Consider the following 22,548-nt stretch of genomic DNA (forward strand, 5'->3'; position numbering starts at 1 on the left):
GCCGTCTCTCCCAAAAGAGACTGAATGGGTGCTTTCGGCTCCCCAAAATACATCTCTACGATGCGATAAACGCCATTGCAGAGGAGTATATTAGCTTACACCCCATCGGACCGACAACCACATCATCATCGGCCTAACTACGACCACTGCAGGGCAAAGGCTTCTCCCATGCCTCTGCAGTTACCTGTCCTTTTCCAGTTGCGGCCAACGTAACTCCGCAAACTTCTTGATCTCACCCGCCCACCTAGCTTTCTGCCGCCAACTTCTACGCTTCCCTTCTCATGGAATCCACTTAAGGACCGGCGGTTATCTTATCTCCCCCTTACATGCCCTGGCCAAGCGCATTTCTTCCTCTTGATTTCGGCTAGGGTCTCATTAAACCGCGTTTCTTCCCCCACCCACTCCGCCCACTTCCGTCAAACACAGACTACGCAATAAAAAGGTGCTTTTCTTTCGTCTTCTTAGAAAAGGGCCACTGTTGCCAGGAATTCAACCTCAAAATCGTGCTCATTTAAAACGAAATCTCAATGCTGCGGCTTCAAGGACATTTTAATACTTCGACACCGCGGGCCGTAAAAAAATTACGCACGGCATTAAGACCACATACGTACTTTGAAGGAGAAAGCAGTAATTTAATTATAACTTTTATTTTTTTCTAATGACACACCGCCTCATTAGCATACAGTCATGCGGCAACGCACATAGTGGATTCACGGTATGTCAGGTAGCGCAAAACGGGACAAGGGTGTCAGATAAAGACGCACACAACACAGCGCCTGTGTTGTGTGCGTCTTTCTCTGTCCCTTGTCCCGTTTTGTTCTATCTCACATACCATGAATCACAGTTACCGACTCGCCCAAGTTTCTACCCTTGTGAAGTAGTCTTGGCTGAATTCCCGCACTTTCGAAAGTATATTTTTCTTTGCTGATGTCGTCGTGGGTGTTTTATGGACCACTTTGCCTGGACACCGAAAACGACGCCGTGTTTAGTTGCGCGTCTCCCTTCCATTTGTCTCTTAGAAATTCGGGACCATTGCCAACAAGACCATTATTCAAAAATGCCACTGGGCGAATCCGTCTTATCTTCATTTTTTTGTTTTGTTTGTGCAGAGCGAACATAGTGTTGCATTAGGCGGTGCATGCACTGATTTGCGCATCAGGAAAGACGAAGACGAAGCTCGTGAGTTTTGAAGAAGACGACGGTCGAGCAGTGTCGGCTGGTGCCTGCAGTAAACGCCTGTCGTTTGAAAGCCCTGTCTTTCGTTTCCGCCCTGTCTGCAATCCCAAGCGGAACTACCCCGTAACAATATTTTAATGCGAAAGCATTGCTAGTTCCATTAAGAGGAAAGCCGGCGACCTGCGTGTGCTTGGCGATGGTATAGAAAATCAGGGCGATGGCAAGAAAAATAGGGTGACGTCATCAAGCGGACGCATTGCGCACACAGAAAGCCGAGCAGCGTCACTTCAGACAATCCTATACAAGCTCATATCCCATGTATATATTGCGACAGTGCGCTACGCGTCTCCGGAGGGCCGCTATCTCCTCCTGCATCTTCCCTTTCTGCGACCCCGGAGGCGCCTGAGGAAGATATTGTATGGCACCATTAAACGTCGGAAGTAGGTGGCCAATGCTCGTTAAGGCTTTGCATGCTCATAGCCTGGCCTTCATCTTTATTTGCATGCCGACAAGCACTGAACTGGTAAAGAGGCCCAGCGGTTATCTGTTTGAAGTAAACATGCCCATTTTGAGTGCCAACAAGAAATAACCGCAGCTCTTTCCGTTCTTCCCTCCCTTCGGACTAAGCGGCCCACGTTCGGCGACGCTGTGGACATGAGCGCCTGCGCCGCATTCGAGAGGCCAGACCAATAAGGCTGCCAGGACACAAAAACAGCTGCACACCCCGCAAGATTGACGGGGGCGCGTGCAGAAGGTGAAAAGGCCCAAGCCGGTGGGAGGTCCGGGTATGTCGCGTGGAATTCCGGGAGTAGAAGACCGGGAATGACACATGGCGTTTGCTTTCCTAACAGTGTAGGGCAGCAAGACAGACAAGACGGCAATTCCTTCATCACTTCAGTCATCGAATCGAAGAAGTGCCGTACTCTGCAGCTGCGACATACCAGGAAGGAGTTACGCATCATCATCCCTGGCATGCTTTATTACGTAGATTGAGTCGGAAATCGCACAGCACAGAGAGTGCTCGCTCAGCATAGCAGAGTGCACTCCAAGGGAAGACCTAGTATATAGTGAAAAAGAATCGGATGGGTGGGAGAGATAAGCAAGTTTGCAATGAGAGGATGTCAAGAGCTAGCGCAGCACACGGTAAACTAGAGATCCGTGGGTGACGCTGTCGTTATGCTCTGGACGCGTCGACGTAGATAGGATGATGATGAAGAGATTGTATGAAAAGGCTATGCGAATTTTTTTATTTCACAGGAATGGAAATCTGGCAGGAAGCTTTAACCGTTCATTTTTGCCGTTCAGCTTTGGTGCCTGAAAAACACGCCCTCATTTGTAAGCAATTTCACTAACTCGGGATAACTGGGGCCGTATTCTCTAGCGTATCATTTATTTTTCGTTTAATGCGACCGTCTGCATTTCCGCACTGCTTTCGGAGGCGCATGACGCGCCAGATGACGTCACGCTTGTCTTGGGAAAAACACGTCCGTGATGCGACTTACTTTTATAAAAGCGCAAGACGTCCATGCTGCACCGGGGAACCGCCGATGACAAAAATGAATGAGAGAGCACGGAAATGTGTGTTACGTGCCTGGCGAGCTTATTCGGAGCCACTTTTGTCTCGAGACGGAAATTGTGCGGTGGCTGCGTGGTGAATCGGCGAAGCGTGATCTCTCTGACATGTCCGGTTTTCGATGCGGTTGCAGTAAAATGGTCAGCGGAAGCGTCGCGTCCAGGCCGGTAACATCTGTTACTCGACATTTGCTTTGACACCTTTCGCTGTTTCTCTAAGGTTTGACGTCACGACGAAATAAAAGAAAAACTATATGAAAAAATGCAATACTGGGCCCCTGTTGTATTATTTGCGGGACAAGAGACCGACTGAAAGGGCTTCGGCTAGTTTGAAAACAAACTCTTGGGAAGGCCAAGCTCTGAATACTAATGACGTGTTTGTGGCGCTCGGTTAGAAGAAGAAAAACTCTTTGGCATTTCTCGCAGTGACTGCCGTAGTTTCTGCGGCGTTTTGTAGAGAAATGACGTAATTTGTTTTGTTTCATTCCTGTAGAGTGTCTCCGTAGCTTCACCTCGTACGAGTGCGATGCACCAGGGCTCACCTTGCACCATGACCGAACACTTGGTGATGAACGGAACGCCCAGCAGCGGCTTGGTGCGCTCCAGTTCCTGCGGTGAACTGCGCTGCACCAGCTCGTCAGCGGCACGAGCTTCCTCGAGGGCTGCTTCAAAGCGCTCGTCCACGACAGCGTTGAGCATGGGATCCACATCCCGAACCCGCCTACAGTAGGCGCGGATCAAAGCTTCGCTGCTCACCTGCACCGGTAGAGTAGGGCAGCATAGAGTAGGGGAGCATGAAGCACTAGAAATTCACCACGAGTGAGCTCTGGCCAAGTGGCCTGGCACGTGCCTCAACCCTTTCGCGGGTGACTTTTTTGCATGTGGACTGGGAAAGTAGTTCAAGTTTTCCACAAGACTTGGTTGCGTGTTCTTATCTAAAAATTTCACATCTTCCGAACAAAACTTTCCGGTAATAGGATGCTGCAAACTATCCTTACCGCCGCCCAAATGAAGAACTTTTGCCAAAGTATTCTTTAATAAGATGATGCACAAAACCCGGGAATGCTCACTCCTGAGAGAAAGAATAAAATAACTCAAGAAAATGAAGACTACTTCCGTGCTTTCAGTGCCAAAGCACTGTTTTTATTTCTTTTTATTTTATTTATTAAAGAAACGTTCCTCTTCCTTTGCAATACCAGAGCTACTCGGTAGCATGCAGTCGTAAGGCAACGCATATACTAGGCTCACCTTTGTTCAATGAGAATGAACGCTGTTCTGTAGCCTAAGGCTTGAGTGCACGCATCAAAATCTGAAACTCTTGAGAAATTCTCTGCAGCCTGGGATGAAATTTTTATTTTTTTGATGCACTGGGGACGTCATTCCGAATTTTCGGGAGCACTGCTGCTGGTCGACGGCGACGCCGGATTTCTTGCCGGGGAGAGATATAATGCTTTAGCTAAAAAAATAAACATTCATATAACCGAGCTCTACATGAAAAACCGTTTAGCAGCCTATCAGGATCCAGGCTGACAGAAATGCAATGAATCATGTTTGTTCCCTGTTCCTAGGGAATGGACTCTTCATCCTAAAATGCGTGCACATATTCTACTGTGGGCCCGTTTGCTTCGCAGTACATATGACTGCGGACAGGAGGTAAATGACAGAGCATAGCGATGGAGACCTACCACACCTGCCTATTTTAAGCGACAGCGTGAGAAATGCTAAAGAGTCAGAGTCGTGTGTTTTAGGAATGCATTTGTTGCGAAGTAATGCTTTTATGGTGTTTACAAAAGTGTTTCTAAAATATCATGCGCTTTTGATGCCTTAGATCTAGAATACCCGGGTCTTCACGGTGCTGACAGTAGTCCTTCAGAGCTCCGAAAAGAGTGCGGTTCTGCAACAAAATTTTGTAGCCCGAAATGGCAAAGCTGAATTTTGTTTTTTCAAAGGTTCACAGGGACGACACGAAATGGCGAAATTTCGGTGTGCTGAAAAAATGTTTTGAACGAGCTTGCTACCAACATCAATCAGGTAGGAAGTATTCTTTCCGCTACACATGAAAGGGCCAAGGAAACATCTGGGTCTGTAAATCATTTTTATTGAGAAAACACTACTTTACGAGGTAGAACCGGTTGGCCTGTTGTGAATCTTGACCTTAAGAGCTACCTTGGGCATAATATTAATAAATAAATCAATACTACGTGAAAGGGATTCGAACCTGTGGAGGCAGGAACGAGCAGCTTTGCTGGCCGCTGCACAACGGCACTATGCTATCGCAATAGCCGTTCGCGCTCGTGTTAAGCTTCAAACATACACCGACGATGTGCAGTCTGCATTGTCTTCTTCCAGAACTGATACTACTGTCAAACTAAAATTCGCGCTTTAAGCTATGCCATGGTATAGACAGATAGATATGCGCTGCTTGCGCAGGCGTGTAGAACGTTGTGTTTTTTTTTTTTTTTTTGCACGAAATGGCGCAAACGCATTTTTTTCTTCTTCTAGAAAAGTTACAGGAGATGTCAACTTGCTTCGGTGGTGTATGGCTCGTCGCGTACCGCACTCCCAAAAGGTTGGTTAAGATACTCCTCAGAAACGGCGTACCTGGCCTACTGTTTTGAAGAGGTACCCAAAGAGGTTAGGAGAAGTAAGTGTTTTCGCTGTCTAGAAAAGAGTATATTTTGGAGTAAATCTTCCGCTCACGAAAGCGCTAGAACGCGAATAATAGATGTATTATAAGAATCCTCTGCAGCTGCCTTTACAGCCCTTTTCAGTTGTATGTATCTGTTTCGTTCAAGAAGTTTTTACAGAAAAGTTTTGGAGAAATTTGCTTTACTGCACGGTGGCGTTTATGCTTCCTAGAGGAGTATATTTTACTTCATGACATAGCCTATTTGAAATGGAGCACTGCTATGGAAGCCTCATTTGAGAGCTTTGAGTGTGAGGATAAATGGGTCAATGAAACTGCAGTGACTGTTTTCTAGATATTTTTATTGCGTACAAATAATTCGAGCCAAATATTGTGGTAAGCTTGATTTCGATGCGTAAAGAAAACCAAATATTTGGTGATGTAGAATGTATAACGTAGAATGTATTTTGTATTAGATCAAAATAAGAGGAGGGCCTTACCCGCGCTCCCTTTGGGTATTGAATTTGAAATGCCCAAAATAATGAAAATAGAGTGCCACCCTTGCAAGCAAACAAGGCAACTTGAATAGCTTTGTTGCCAACGTGCACGCATATCTTGCTATCTCTGGTGGAAGAGCACGACCTGAAACGAAGCTTCGCCTGAATAAAATAACCACATAGAACAATTGCACCTCTAAGCTTGATGCATGAGGTGCTTCAGGTGTTTTTTTGTGTCAACTTCGCAAGAGCAATTACGAGGACCTTTTCAATGAAACAATCATTGTTGCGGTTGAAATGTTTTTCACAGTAAAAGATTACCTAGTAGTTCATAATAGCTAATCTACCAGTAGTACATATCCGCACCCTGTTCGTAATAAGGGCTGGTCGTAATATTGTGACAAAAATTGGTGGAACCCAACAGGCTCCCTGCGTTTTCTCTCTGCTAATTGCCCCAGAAAAGTGTCCGTACGTCAAGTCTCACATATTTCTGTAAGCAGCAACGACTATTGTCCCATACACTTTTTTTAGCCGCAAGCAACAACAAATTTCTCAGGTACTGTGGCCGCAAAAATTTGCGGGCCATCTGCCGTCACAGAGCGTGGTGTCGAGCTCACGGGGCGCGAATGTCGCGGCAGTATCGTGACTTAGCTTCGCTTACTTACTTAGTGACCATGTGTAAGTTTGCTCTGCTGAAAGAAGATGAAGCCTTTCGTCTCGGCGCACCCAAATTCATTGCGGTGTGTCACAAAATTCGGCGCATTTTTGAAGCAAAGAAAGAAAAAACAGCGCCGCGCGGACGCGTCTCGCCAGCGCGAGACGAACGGGAGAGGAGGAAACCCCCGCGGAGCGCCTAGCCTGTGTGCGTGTGCTCCCTCTCCCCTCCACCACCGCTCACCGACGCGGCGTGCGCCGAGGGAATGAGTCATCCATGCCCAAGATTTCTCTAGAACATCCGAGTTGCTTCTACCGCTTCTACCGCTGACAGGGGGAAAAGAGCGTAGCCTTGCGTGCACTAAGACACGTCCCCCTCGACCGTCGGCGGCGGCGCCATGCCAGAACTAGCCCGAACCTTCTCGAAACGTCTCCCGACTTTTACCAATGAGGACGCGCGGCCGGCGAGAGAAAGGAAGGGAAACTACACGGGGGATGCTGCGTGTATGTGCGCGCCTACTTTGGCGCGTAGAACAAACACACGTGAGAGCGAGCCTATAAAAGAAGAACGTTGACCGCTGTCAAGTCAGAAGCTTCATCGAAGCGCGCCCGTTCGGCTCCCGGGAAAACACCACTCGGCTAGCATCGGACCAACGAGGCAACGTTCGCCAGTCTGCGGGACGGCATCGTCGTGGAACTCTGGTCGTCGGACTGCCGCAGTGCCCGGTGAACAAATTGTTTTGTTTGTTTACCTCTCTCTCTCTTGTGTTAGTGCACTTTAGGTGCAATATTGCCTTTGAATTGCATTCTCTGTCGAGTTTAACTTTGCACGAAGGGCATTGTTTGGTTAATCACTTTGTATGTGCGTGTACTAGTGATTGTGTTATCCTCTGTATCGTCTCTTTGCTGTATAAACTTTGTTTTGTTTGGGAACCTTTGGCTCCGACCCATTCTCTGGCTTGCGACTAGCGAAAGCTTGGCACCGAACGCCCAAAAACCTCTTGTCACTTGGTAGCTGGTCTCCGCAGAGCTTGCCATGCTTAGTCGAGGGCGTCTCCTTTGAGTCCGAGGCCGCTACCCCCACACGCTGTAAGGGTGTCTGGGAACTTCCCACGTAAACGTGCGCGATGTCTGGGTGACAATATATTCTGGAGTCCGCGACAGGACGTTTGGTGTTTGTAAGCACAGAGAACGGAGAAAGAGTCCGAAGGAGTTTACGAAGAGGGCGTAAACGAATGTTAACAGCAGAGCGATAATCTGAGGTGCCGCGCCGGAGCGGTTAGGGAGGTTCACCGTGTACAGGTATTCATTGCCTTGAATGTAGAGTTCGGTCTCCAATAATGAGCTTTAAGGAGCTAAAGGAGCTAATAGAGGTCGGCCTCCAGATGGGGATGACCGGCGCCGAACTGCGAGAATGTGTGGACCAGGAAAGAGACAGAGCTCGAGAAGAGAGAGAAAGAGAATGGCAGAAGAGACAAGAATTGGCGGAGAAGCTTTCTTTGGAGCGAGAGAGAGAATGACAGAGAAAACAAGAAGAGAGAGAGAAAGATAGACAGCGCGCTAGAGAAGCCGCTGAGAAAGAGAGGCAAAGGAAACGTGAAGAAGAAGAGAGAGAACGGAAAAGGCTCGAAGAAGCGGCCGAAAGAGCTTTTGAAATAGAAATGTCAATCATTCAGAGGAAGCTTGCTGAAATTCGGCGTTCGAGTAACGTGAGGGAGCCAGTGGAGCTTACACTCGGAGAGGCCGGGTGGAAGACTAACGAGCCTTTGTTTACAACCAAGGAAAAGGTTGTAACTAGCTCCTCTAGTGAGGGTGAGGTTGTGGAACAGCCTGTTCCTGCAACTGAAACCACAGAGAGTGAAGAACTGACCGGAGTGTCGCTTCCTCAGGAAGTCGAAAGTGTAGCTACTGCTGAGGTAGTAGGCACTGAAGTAAAGGCCGACCTGACGCTTCAGTCAGAGGGAACTCTAGGGCAGCCGCCTGAGGACGAAGAAGCAGTTCGGATCTTTATGGAGGAGTCCGAGTGCAACACGTGCGAGTCTTGCAGTGCAGACCACGAGAAAGAGTGGTTAAGGGGCACTGAGGAGAGCGCACTAAGAGAAAACGCGGAAACCGTTCCGAGTGAACCCTCGAGCAGCGAGGAGGGCTTTCCCGATGAGGAAGGCGAGGAAATTTCTGCCTATGAGGAAGACGAGGAAATTCTTCCCGCTGAGGAAGGAGACAGTGCAGTACAAGGAATGGAGCACCACTGCACTGAAACTGACGAGCTCAGGAAAGTATCGGAGAAAGCTGAGGAAGCAATACTGAGCGAAAGTGAGGAGAAAGAGCCATCAATGGCTATTGAGCCATGCTCAGAATGCCCCTCACAAAGAAGGCTCCGAAAGAATAAAGGACTTGGTAAGAGAGGATAGTTCAGTCCTCGAAGAAGAAGAGAGAGCTGAACCAATGGCTTCATCGCGAGATAAGAACTCGGATGACGCAATTGACAGTGAACCGGGCTTGACCCGAAGGAGAATTCGGAAGAAAGTAAAAAGAAATGAATCGGACACCACCAATGCAGGTGAAGCCGAAAAACAGAAGCCGTGGAGAAAATTCAGGAAGAAAATGAACAGACACAGAACTAAGCTGAAGACAGCTGAGCCGAGTCCAAGTGAACTGCGGGAACATCACAGCAAAGTGAGAAAAAGTTCACACGAACGAGCGCAGCGTTCAACAAGGACTCAGTCAGGAGGCGCAAACGCAAACAGTAAAGCGCGCGCCGAGAAGGAGAACACAAGAAGTGGAGCCGTCATGAGCGAACTGGCGTTAAATTTGTTCGCAACGGACGCGCTAACCACAGGAAAATGGGAAGGGTTCGAAGCATGAACCGATGCACAGAGAGCAGTACGAATAGGAAGCTGGGCCTAAACAGCGTTCGGAAGAGAAGCTTCAGAATGAGGCGGAAGAAGAGTCGAACCCGCGACAGGAAGAAAAGCCGCAGCCGCTACCGAAAGGGAATTAAAAGCGCGACTGAAAGATTGAAGGAAACAGTAATCTCCGAGACTGCTGGGTAGGCCGAACTTGGAAGTATAGGCGAAAGTGTGCCTTGTATTTGCGTGCTCCATGTTTGTAGCCTTGTGTTAACGTACTGCCCAATCGCGGCGTGTTTTTATGTATTGTGAACATTGCATTGAGTTAAGTATGTGGAAACATCATTGCATTGATGTATGTATCTTGGCATTCGCCATTGAAGTTGTGCGCGCATGCATGTGTGAGTGAATTGAACCGCCGAACTGCGGCGTGTTTTGAAGTGCAATCTGTCTATTGCACTGTGATGTGTATGTGAAAGCTTCAAGGTATTGATGTGTGTACTTTGGCATTCGCCATTGACTTTGTGAGCGCATGCATGTGCGCGCGAATTTTGTGATTTGTGAATATTGTAACACAATATTCTTAAATTAAGGGGCAGTGTCACAAAATTCGGCGCATTTTTGAAGCAAACAAAGAAAAACACCGCAGCGCGCACGGCGTCTCGCCGGCGCGAGCCGAGCGGGGGAGAGGGAAAGCCCCCGCCGAGCGCGGGTCTCTCTCTCCCCTCCATCACCGCTCACCGCCACGGCGTGCGCCGAGGGAATGAGTCATCCACGCCGGTTTCTCTAGAACGTGCGAGTCGTTTCTACTGTTAACCGGGGGAAGAGGGGGAAGCCTTGCGTGCGCTAAGACACGTCCCCCTCCTCTGCACTCGGACGTCGGCGAAGGCGCCCCGCCAGAACACGCTCGAAACTTCGAGATGCGACCGCCGTACTCTGACCAATGGGGACGCGCGGCCGGCGAGAGAAAGGAAGGGAAACTACACGGGAGATGCTGCGTGTATGTGCGCGCCTACTTTGGCACGTAGAACAAACAGACGTGAGAGAGAGCCTATAAAAGAAGGACGTTCACCGCTGTCAAGTCAGTCCGGACCGCCGTTTAAGCTTCATCGAAGCGCGCCCGTTCGACTCCCGGGAAAACACCACTCGGCCAGCATCGGACCAACGAGGCAACGTTCGCCAGTCTGCGGGACGTCATCGTCGTCGTGGAACTCTGGTCGTCGGACAGCCGCAGTGCCCGGTGAACAAATTGTGTTTTGATTGTTTACCTCTCTTTCGTGTTTTAGTGCACTTTAGGTGCAATATTGCCTTTGTATTGCATTCTCTCCCGAGTTTAACTTTGCACGAGTTGCATTGTTCTGTTAATCACTTTGTATGTGTGTGTACTAGTGATTGTGAAATCCTCTGTATCGTCTCATGGCGGTATAAACATTGTTTTGTTTTGAAAACCTTTGGCTCCGACCCATTCTCTGGCTTGCGACAGGCGAAAGCTGGGCACCAAACGCCCAAAAACCTCTTGTCACTTGGTAGCTGGTCTCCGCTCAGTTTGCCACGCTGAGTCGAGGGCATTTCTTTTGAGTCCGAAACCGCTACCCCCACACGCTCTAAGGGTGTCTGGGAGCTTTCCACGTAAAAGTGCGCGAAGTGTGGGTGACACGGTGTTCATAATGAACACTGAAGAAGGAATGCGTTCAGTGCATGCGCATCAATGGCATGCCCGTATGCGATAATAATCCAGTCTTTAAATACCGGCAGGTTCACGCCAAGACAGAGCGAAAGAACACGCGTCCATCGGTGTCAAGAAAGTTCATGCGTCACAGGCACATTGCCATGCCGGTGTGGCGAAGCTGCAGCTGCCAACATTTGTATGATGCACAAGCAAGTAACGGCCCGCCCGTACGTCATTGTTTCCTCGCGTATTGCTGGCTTAAATGAGACGCTTAGTGCAGCATGTTGCTGTCCAGCTTCGATCCTTCTCCTCTTCCCCCAAATATTCCGGGGGGGGGGGGGGGGCTTAGCCTTCCCTGGAGACTAAGCGGTGGCGTAAGGGGGCAGCATAACTACTCCGTGGGCACGAGGAGCTCACCCGGAAAATAAATCTCAGGGACATCGCGGACGACTTTATTCAGAGGCCTACTGCGCGAAGAAACACATTCTGGATTTTGTGGTAACCTGTGTATAATGTAAAAGACAGTGAATTTCATTGAAGTAAAATATGCCAGCTTTCTTCAATATGTCCCTGTCCATGAGCTCAAATTGGTCCCTCCCATGAAATCAGCCCACAGTTCCTCGTGTTGCCGCTTCGCCGTTACAACTTCTGCTATTTCGCTCCTGTTTGTGTCTTCGTTTACATTTCTGAAAGATGCATGAAGAGTTGTTATTCCTTCATTAAATTTTGAATATTTAGCTAGTTGTGAGAATTTTTGTATGGCCCATTGTTTCTTAGACACGAAGTGTTTAAAATATGCTTATATTGGAACAGTAATGTTGTCTTCCCATGTTGTGTCCTTGCAGGGTAATTTTTGTGCATCCGGAAGCAGCCGATGTTTTTAGAAGACAGGGTTTGTCACTCATCGGGCAAGAACATGGCTCGCGGACCCGTACATTAGAAGGCGAGGCCTTTAGTTTATAGCCTCTACGCCTGCTTACATCTTGTATTAAGATCATCTGAAGATACCATGACACACGTAATAAATATGCCAGGCCTGAGCGATCACGATAACTTGCAGTTGACATTCGATTTATCGCATGCACCATAATCAAAACGCTCCAAGACCATTAGCACCCAAAAAAAGATAATTTTGTAGCCCTTAATAACTGGGTTCCTTTTTACATATCTTCTGACCAGGCTGTCTCGAGCACTCAGTAGAAGCAAACTGGTGCCTGCGCCGAAATAAAATGTATTAACTGATTTATCGTCGCACCCCATTTCGGCCTGTGTTTGGTTTGGTTTATGGGGTTTAACGTCCCAAAGCGACTAAGGCTATGAGAGACGCCGTAGTGGAGGGCTCCGGAAATTTCGACCACCTGGGGTTCTTTAACGTGCGCTGACATTGCACAGTACACGAGCCTCTGGAAGTTCTCCTCCAAAGAAATTCAACCGCCGCGGCCGGAATCGAACCCGCATCTTTCGGGTCAGCAGCCGAGCACCATAACCACTGAGCCACCGCGGCGGAAATTTCGGCGTGTGTAGTCGAATAACCATGATAAATGGTATAAGCGACATTAAAACGATTTTCTAAAAAAATAGAAAGGACTTCTTCGAACTGCAAAGTATGGATTTTAACCTGCCATTGGACCACACACAAGACAGCTGCTTCAGCATATTAACGAGCACTAAAGTGTACTAAATCCTCCCCCTTTAACGCAACCCTCCTGAACATTCTCAAGACTAATACAAAACGCTACTCTAACATAATCACTTGCACTTCTATTTTAACTCCGCTTTTTCATCTGACTGTTTATTTTTGGCTTTGCTAAAGCATTCCATAGAGTTAATAACTCACTGCTAATACATAAATTAAGTTTTCTGATCAATGACTCGGCAGTTCTTAAGTGAATCTCTGGATATCATTCTTCACGTGTTGAATTCGTCAGCATTAATGACCCTGAACCCTCTACTGTGAAACTTGGTTCTGGGATTCCTCAAGGATCAGTACTCGGCCCCTTACCTTTTTTATCTTCTATATTTCTGGGAATAACTGTTCCCCTCTTTAATGTACTCTGTATCCTCAGAGTAAAATAAATAAATAAATATCTCTTGCCAAGGAGCATGCCGGGAGGAGGTTACGGAAAGCGGTGAAAAAGAGAGAAGGTTCAAACTTAGCCCCCGCACACTTCGGACGTTAAATTACTATAAATTAAACTGTCGCACACTTTTGAGATAAGTTTAGAAGTGGAGAGCAGCCATTTACAGACTTGCTCAGGGCTGATTTGTTTTCAGTGTTCCCGTTGTTTTCTTTCACCTTCGCCGCTTGACATGCTCTTGCACAATCCTTGGTTAGTAGGCAAAGCATTACGAGCAGTAGGCTAGACTTCTACCTTCCGGTCAGCAACGGGAGGTGATCCAGGCTGGGACAGGACCCGCTTAGGCGGTGACATGTTATCGTTATATTAAGAGGGATTGTGCAAGAATTTAGTTCCTCTCTTCTATAAACATGATTCAATGTATAGGACACGGATCATTTCAGCTTGTTGCTTCTCGTCCTCTAACAAGCATATCTCCTTTCTCAGCACTTCAAGAAGTGTGTGACTGAGCTTCCGAACAACGCGTCATTCTTACACTGGCAGGCATTCTCTCCACGGTGCAGTAAGATGTGGATGAAGAGCTTCTTCACGACATGCTGCCGCTTGTGGTATATCGCAATGACACTCCAGGTGGCCGCTGACAGTAGTCAGCAACTCTAGGGCGATGTCCTCTTATCTCAGCTCTGGTGAAGCTTCTGATGATGCCTCTGATTTGGTTTGGTTTATGGGGATTTAACGACACAAAGAGATTCAGGCTATGAGGGACGCGGTGGTGGTGTGCTCCAGATAGTTTCGACCACCTAGAGTTTTTTAATGTGCACTGACATCGCACAGTACGCAGACCTCTAGCATTTCGCCTCCATCGAAATCGAAAAGCAGCCGAGCCCTAAGATGCCTCTGACTGCAATGAAAGACGATATGGATGTATAGCAAGGTCATAATACGCAGCCGCTATCTGGATATTTTACGGGCACTCAACCGACCCGCTAGCAATCGTAAGGCACACCAGGGCGAAGACCCCTTATCTGAACGTTCTGAAGGTGCCTTCAAGTACTAGGGAGCAAGATATGGCTGTACAGTGGGCATACAATATGCCGCCGCTAATCAGATAAGGTACTGACACTCATGCTGGCAGCTAACAATTGTATGCAGCACCGCTGCGATATCGTCTGGTCTCACCTCTCGTCCTCGTTAGGCTTCTGAAAACGGCTTTGGATAGGAGTGCCTAATACTAAAATTTACTCCTTTGCCATTCTTTCTGCCTATCAGATCGTGCACAGTTGACTTGCTGTGAAAAGGTTCGTTTACCTATTCTTTGTGAAGAAATGACCGCTTTTTCAGTGCCCAGATAAAGAATCTGCACATCCGTTTGAGTGCGCAGGATGTCGGTTGCTTCAAGCTGGGCAACGTCACAACTGTTTTAATGTTTGCAGTAGTTGAAAGCGTTGCAGGCTGAAAAGTCGAATGACTTTGAGTGCAGATGCAGCTTTATGAAATATAAGTGTTCATATAATACCATACGAACGCTCCATTCTGCGGCCCTCTGGCTAATAATAAAGACACTGCAGGTAAGTTCATAGATTTTGCCTGCAATCAAAATCCGATAGTTTTTCTTTTTGCTAATGTCTAATTCTTGAATATAAAGCACTCCCCAAGGGCAACCGGTCTTTCAGAGTGCGTTTAAGGCCAAGGATGCGCAAGAGCTTAGAGGCCAGGAGCTTAGAGAACCGGGTATCAAACACTCCGATTCCAGGAACGGCGCGCCGCAAGCGGAGCAAGAGGAGAAAATGAGAAGCGCGCGTCCCTGCTTTATGCCCATGGTGCCGACGAACCTTTTCCCGAAATATTAGCAGAGTTCGGTGTCGAGCGGCCCGAGTTCCTTCAAAAAAATAAACTCCCTAGTACGCGGGAAGGACCCGTTAAAGTAAGCATGCTTGCCTGGCGTCGTGTAGAAAATTTTCTGCATCAACTACGTTTCACGATGTGCAGGGGAAAAATGAGATTTCAAAAGTCGTTTGAAGCAACACCAATTTGACGGACGCGAAAAAGATAATTGCCACATCGGATGCTCGGGCAGAGCACCAAGGATAAAAATGCTATACCATTGGCTTTCGCGCATATACCTTGAATAGAAAAATGGTTACACAAGCTAGGACAGAAGCGATGATCATGACGCTGGGTAACCTGCCCGAAGTACACACGTGCCTAGTGCGCCATCTTTATTATTCATAAGCACCACCCAATTAGTTTTTGTCTCATTGTGAACACGCCTCCCCTAGTGGCTCCGTTGCGTCTAAATGAATTTCTCACGCCGGACAGTCTTGCGTCGAGCTCTGAATGATGCGTATGCCTGTTGCGCAGGAAAATGTTTATTTTTTTGCCGAGAATCATCTTTTGAAAACAGGAGCTATTTTTCCGCCAGTTGAATCAAACTCGTGCCACCAGGTACGCAAAGTAGCCCGTTACCAACATTTCAGAGTGAATGCCAGAGTAGCCTAGAGGTGAGAATTAGCGGCCTAATTGTTGTGATCTCATCACAGGTTCACTGTAAAACCGCTGGTGGCGGTGACGCTATATTTATTGTATTTTATTCGGTGTGTACAATATTAATTTTCAATAAAAGGGGCTTCTTTCTTATTAGAATATGATCGCCTATAGTTACAGGCATACTTCATTTGCTCTTAGGCTACATTTAAACTAGCGCCTGATGGCACGGCAAACCTGATTCCCACGACGGTTGAGTAATTTTGGGTCTTGTTATTTCTTGTCGGTTGATAGTGATATACCCCTGTGTTTAAAATTAGAATGATTAGCTACTGCATTGCGATATTGCTCTGTGGGGTCCTTTAGTTTAAGGAAGCAAAAAGAAAAACTGACTAATAGCAGGGCGCGGAAAAGGTTTTTCAAGCAGAAACGAATCTAAACCGGTACTTTTGTTCAAGCTTATCGTTCTGGAGCAAACAGGCATAGAATGCAGTACAATGCATTGTATTGGACAAAACTAGACTGAGGCATGAAGTGGAATTTAGGGCGCGCACACAATAAACTGATATGAACTCAGCGACTGTGTATAAGAAAATGCCGCTTACTTTCTTCTTGCTAGGGGAAGGAGAAAATAGGACTAAATAGCATGAGATTTCATAGCGCACAAGAAGTAATGGACACAACACGAGCGCTAGCAATAAACTAGCGCTTGTGTTGTGTCCCTTCCTTGATGTGTGTTGTGGCGATTACTAACTAGCCCGATCCCTAACAGTTGCGACTAAATAGCATAACAAAATAACCAGTACAGTGGTACAATTACGAAGCGACACTGGGAAATTGTAGCAGCCCTTGTCGCAGCATAGAAATTTGTAGCAACCTAGATGTAAAATTCAGCAAGCTCCAAGGCATTTGGTGCTAAGTTACTCGTAGGGATACTCCTCATAGCTGGGGCCTTATAAAATTTTTCGCGTTAAAAGCATCAACATTCGCGCGTTTGAGCTATTAGCTCTGCGCGAAGCACCCTTGTCCTGTGCGCATACACTGGATTCGCGGCCGTGCTCACAATCCACATAACATTCAAGCAGATGGTACGACACACCTTGACACATCACACGACCCGCCACCTTCCCCTCTTCCCCGAGGTCCATTCCAGTCCCATGTTCCCGATTCACAAGTTCTGCGCCAGCGAACACGCGCTCGAATTCCTCCCTCTTTGCACCTTCACCGGCAAATTGGTAAATTGGTTTTTGAGGAAAGGAAATGGCGCAGTATCTGTCTCACATATATCGGCGGACACCTGAACCGCGCCGAAAGGGAAGGGAGGAAGGTAGGAGTGAAAGAAGGAAGAGAGAAAGAGGTGCCGTAGTGGAGGTCTCCGGAATAATTTCCACCACCTGCGGTTCTTTAACGTCACTGACATCGCACAGTACACAGGCGTCTAGAATTTCGCGTTTATCGAAATTCGACCGGCGCGGCCGGGATCGAACCCGCGTCTTTCGGGTCAGCAGCCGAGCACCATAACCACAGAGCCACCGCGGTAGCTAGTTACGGAAATTTTATTGCTGATTTTATGGAGGACTGCGGTGGGCGTAAAGCCGTCATGAATATCTTCAGGTGTTTCTGCATAACGCTCATCTACATCTTGAATCTGCAATGCATGCATCACTGCTGAGGCTTCAGAAAAGTAAAATCGTTTCCTATAATCTATGAAGGCTATATACAGGCGTTGGTTATATTATACTCATTTCTCTGTTGTCATGATTTATAGTGCGGATATTTTGTATTGTAGAGTAGCTTTTACGTAAACGTGCCTGATCATCTAGTTGATTTTTTTTCTCAGGTGCTCCTGACTCTATTAGCGATTGCCTTAGTAAATACCTTGTAAGGAACGTACAGTAAGTTTATTGGTCTGTAGTTTTTCGAATCCTAGACGTCCTTTCTTAACAATAATGATGACGTTAGCGTTCTTCCAAGCTTCTGATTCCGTCGAAGCCATCAGGCGCTCGTATACAGGGTGCCTAGTTTTCCCAGTACTACATCCCCACAGTCTTTCAACCGATGTTGTTATCTGATCCTTACGAGCTGCTTTCCATCTTTACATTGCTCCTAAGGCTTTCTTTACTGCTTCCTTCGTAAGTGGTGGGATATCCCATTGCTGTTCTGCGTCTCTCATTAACGTCTTGATTGCATTGACTACTGTATTGGTTTTTCTAGAACTCTTCCTCTACGTTACCTATCTATCAATATTGCAAATGACAGTGCCCTTTTCTTCTCTTAACGCATACATCTGATTTTTGCCAATGCCGCGTTTCCTATTCATAAGTTTTACGCTACCTCGTTTTTTAGAGCATATGCTATATTCCCAACGCATATGCATATACAGAACACCGCATATAATACAGAATATGCATATGCTGTATTAAATTTCCTTATGTCGGCTACATTGCGCTTATTGATTAAATTGTATAGCTGTGTCATTTCTGCTCTCTCTCTAAGGTTAGAGGCTTTCATGCTTCCAGTCTTCTTAATGAGATCTTTTGTCTCCTGAGAGAGCTTGCCCGCATCCTGTCTGATGATCCTACCGCCACAACTACTGCGCCTCCGTAATGGTACCTGTGAAAATATCGTTCATTGTTTGAATACTAAGGCCATCATTGTGATTTAAAGTCGTATATCTGTTCTGCAGACAGATCCTGATTTATCAACGGTCCCTCTTGACACTAACTTTTTGATAGGCTTCCGCCTCAATAGTTCCGTCCGTTCCCTCTTCAGATCTAGGCTCCTGCGAGACCTTACCACCCTGTGGTAGCTATATCGCTCCTTTCCTAGGACCTCAAAATGCTCCACAATGTCAGACTTGGCGGAGAGTATGGAGTCTGTTGGATTTTAGTGTCTTTACTGGGGCTCTTTCACATCCACTTGCTGTCCTGTCGATTGTGAGAGAAGGTATTCATGACCCCTAAATTTTTTCTCTCAGCGAATTGTAGTAATAACTCCTCCCTGCTATTCCTAGAATATCTTGCATAGTCGCCCGCAGTCTGTCCAATGTCAAGCTAGCTTTTTGACTAGCTTGGGACTGGAGTCGCTCATTAGTACAGTGTATTTTGTTTTTACTTCGCTCATGGACGATTCCACATCTTTATAGAATGTTCCCAAGATCTGGTGATTTTGGGTGTGTGTAAGCCTGCATAACCTTTATATTGTTCCTCTTATTAAGCTTACTTACGTACAATAGCTGCCAGCCTTTCAAAGAGGTATGGGGACACTTTTGCGTAAAAAAATTGATTAGCAAAAAAAAAAGAAAATTGTATGTCTTCAGTTGAATCCTGCTTTATGTTTCTCAAAATGTCAAAAGAGATTAAAAGAAATTTATTTTTACCTTTATTTATTATAGAGACTGCTCAATATACATTAGACGCCAACAGTCCCTTTAATATAGTTCACCGCCAGCCAGACTGCTTTGCTATTATACGCATGAGGACAGGAGCAGTGCAAGGAACTAAAATAATTAAGATACCATCAGTTGTCAGTGAGTGACCTCGGCGTCGGCACCCCTTCCTTGCATTAGCCTTAGGAGCTTGTTTACTAGGGAGCGCCTCCAACTTGCAAACAACATCGGCTCTTTCTTACTTCCGCACTGTACTCATCTTCCATCTAAGGCGCACTGAAGCACACTTATTTTCATGCAACAATATCGCTACTCAAGGTAGTTGAAAATCAGCACCGTGTGTTTCCACTGGTGTCTTCAACCGTGTCTTTTGAACTGATGCAAAACGAAAAAAAAACTATGACTTCTTGTGCCAGTGGTTCATAGTCAATGTAATCATATTTGGAAAACCAAAGTCAGCTAATCCACACAATATCATCTCTCTGCGGTCAGAGGAAGACGGCGAGAAAAACCAAGTAGAGAGGAGCAGACTCGAAAGATGCAAGAAAATCATCGCGAAAGAAATTGTCAGAGAGGACAGGAAAAGGCGCCCGCCTATTTCCCCCTGTAAGGTCAGCAGGGAAGCGCCGTTGACGGGTTACGGGGGTCAAAGTGGTCCGAATTTCCCCCACCCAGGAGCCACAAAACCTCAAATAACCAGCGTTTACTCTATCACCATTATCGCCTTTCCCTAGACATGGCCATGGCCAAAGACCGCGCGTGTCTATACGTGCGTCAGTCGAGCCCGCACGTGCCCGGGGTGCATGGTGTCGAACGAACCAAGCATCTGCTCCTAACATTTGGTCCTATGGGGCTTAACGAAAAGCAACGGCAAGGCAGATCACCTAACCTGCTGCTGAGCGAACGACAACCTGATAAACTAAATGAAGGAAGAGGCTTGAATTTACTCCTTCACTGCAATATGCAATATGTTCTTCACTTCTCTGTGAGCGAGGCAGAATGTTTTTCGGAGAACCGTATTTCCCCTTACATGTTTAGTCGGTGATTGGGACAATCCGTCTAATAAATCATGTCTACTAAGTACACGCTAGCAACAGTACTCGATTCAGAGACTATGGCTAAGTCTTTCTTTCTTCGGTCATGCTTTTACAGCAACAGCAGTATACGGCACGTGTATTTGACGAAATCATGTCATCGCCCCTTGGTCCACTGTCTCCTTCTGTTCCTTGTCATGTGGCGCACGGACTGCTGCGCGTGACGCACGGCTACGTACACCACTACGCCACACCCGCACCCTACACCTTAAACAAGTGCCAGCCACACTCACCCGTCCGTGTCTTATGGCGTCCGCTAGGACCACGGCCGGGACGAGGAGCAAGGGGTCGCTCGGGGGAGGGATGCGCTGGCGGCGTCGTCCGAAGTTGGCCAAGAACAGCAGAAACTCGAAAAAGCGGTCCAGCAGGCACACCAGGAGTTCTCCTGCAAGTGAACGCACTCTCGCCAGAATGGTGGCCATGTCGACTCGCTGTGGGTGAGAGCGGTAGAAGTTGCTGAGGCGCAACGGAAGACTGCCAGAATGTCCTGTTTCAGGCCTGCATCAGGTTGCACGAACTGAAAACCTGAACGGGTACTCGAGGAGAAGACTGCGCCGAAGACTATGTTAAACCGCAGAACTCCCCTCGTCCAAAGCCGCAGCTCGCACCGCCGAGTGAACTGCTCGAGAGACGGTACTGAGAGCGAGATAGAATTGGAGCGAGTGGGTTGCCGAGGCCGCTGTCTCGGCCTGATATTGCGCAGCGACGTTCGTTTCGTGGCGAGCGAAGCATGCGCTTGCGTTTACCTGGCCGGTTGTCGGCGCTTTTGCTGCACGCAGCTGCTCTTGTTCTACACACGCCCCCACTTGCCGTGACAATAGGTCGCGGGAGCCTCTGTAAAAAAACAATCCACGCCGATAAGAGCGAGAAACCACGCCAGGGGCGCTATGCTGGAAGGCCCGAGTTTGCTGAAACTCGGAATCTTCCCGAGTTCTGGCGACGCCCTCAGATGAGTGAACTAATGGTAGCCAGACAAAATCCCACCCTCGTCACGCCTCCCGCTTCATTGGGTTATCTGGATATATTCCGTGCTTTATCATCACATCGGCGCCACCTCATGGGCTTCTTGGGCGGTCTACAAAGAACGGGTCACGTGAGCCAACCGCCGGTGCACTTTTCATTTGTCTGTCGCTCCACCAAGTGCATTGCCTGTGCAATTCGACAAACGAGCTTTGTTGAATTTTATAATGCACTTAGTACACCTTTATAAGCATTTTATAGTGTGCAATATTTGGATTTAAAGCGCTTTAGTGTGATTCATGCATTACTAAATTTTGCTTTGTACCGCGAGGGAACGCTACCAACGCTACATCATGTGCAACTGTGAAGGCTACGGAAGTAGTTCGCAAAAAAAAAATAAAGAGAGGTGTACCACTCCGCGCTGTTTTGTGGCCGTGTGGTCTAACGCGTCGCTCCGGAAAGTCGGCAGGCAATGGGAGTGCGTGCGATCAAATCCCTCATGGTTACAACTTCTTTTTTGCACATTTTTTTTTTCATCGCAAGTTGAATTTCGCGTGACTTGAATGAGAAAACCCGTTTTGTTCACAATCGCTTGAATATTATGCCGTGTTCTGAAAGGAACAACATGCATCTGTTCATTTGATGCATACCGCATACACCATACACCATGCATACGCCACCTCGATATGGCCTGTTTTCCCGTGTTAAGTGTTAAATTTTGAACATAGTGTTGATTCCCACAGTGACAGAAAATAGTAATGCCTCAAGAGTCATCTTGGCTCGATTTCCCTGCTCTCCTAGAAGAGCAGAAGCTGCTCAGGCAGAAATTTCATGCAGCCAGGTAAAAAGAGTTCCAAGCTGTGGGAGCGTCAAGTAAGAATGAAGAAAAAGTTGTACAATGCTAGGAAAAAATATTTCGAAAGAGCAAACAATAAATGAGACACGACAATAAAAAACGCTGACCCCCAGTGTTTGCGAGAAATGGTTTATTCTGGAAATAGCCAGTGGCATGGATCACAGTGCATACAAATTAAAGGACACGTGCAGTGCTCCAAAATTGAAACTCCAGTCCAGGACACCAACACACAATCAGTCAAGTGCTCCAAAACTGAAAAAAAATGTGGAGCCACCGAACAACACTTTGACAAAACGAAAACCTGACCAATGTACTAACAAAGACGTGACTCGAAACAAATTCACACTCAACTGAGCAAGAGCCAGCTTGAAATCATTCACACCTCCGAAACATTAAGGACAAAACATACAGTACTGGCTACCTCAACACTGACACTGCATAACATGTCAAAACGACCAGAGAATGACAGTAATGCAAGACAACACCAAACCAGGAATCCCTTTTCAGGACATAAAGATCAGACACCTATACATACCATTCCCAACCCTCACAGACAAAATGAGGCCAATGCCTAGGGGTTTGTGAATGTTCGATCATTTTGGACAGCATAATTGAATAAATTTCTGTTCAGTTAGTCGAACGAAT

The 22,548-nt window shown here is 47.1% G+C and overlaps 1 protein-coding gene across 1 annotated transcript in view; it reads right to left on the reverse strand.

Annotated features, from left to right (window-relative positions):
* The window catches only part of LOC149361952 (fatty-acid amide hydrolase 2-B-like), a 52,646-nt gene extending 31,854 nt beyond the window's left edge, over positions 1–20,792 (reverse strand). The window contains exons 1-2 of the mRNA XM_089569629.1: positions 20,321–20,792; positions 3,291–3,504 (exon numbers count right to left, since the gene is read on the reverse strand). Coding sequence (XP_089425755.1) covers positions 3,291–3,504; positions 20,321–20,509 — 403 coding nt within the window. The 5' untranslated portion in view covers positions 20,510–20,792. The remainder of the gene's footprint in view (positions 1–3,290; positions 3,505–20,320) is intronic.
* Positions 20,793–22,548: the final 1,756 nt, after the last annotated feature.

This window comes from Amblyomma mixtum, chromosome 2 (genome assembly GCF_055824585.1).
Source record: "Amblyomma mixtum isolate Tamu chromosome 2, ASM5582458v1, whole genome shotgun sequence".
NCBI classification, from domain to species: Eukaryota; Metazoa; Arthropoda; class Arachnida; order Ixodida; family Ixodidae; genus Amblyomma; species Amblyomma mixtum.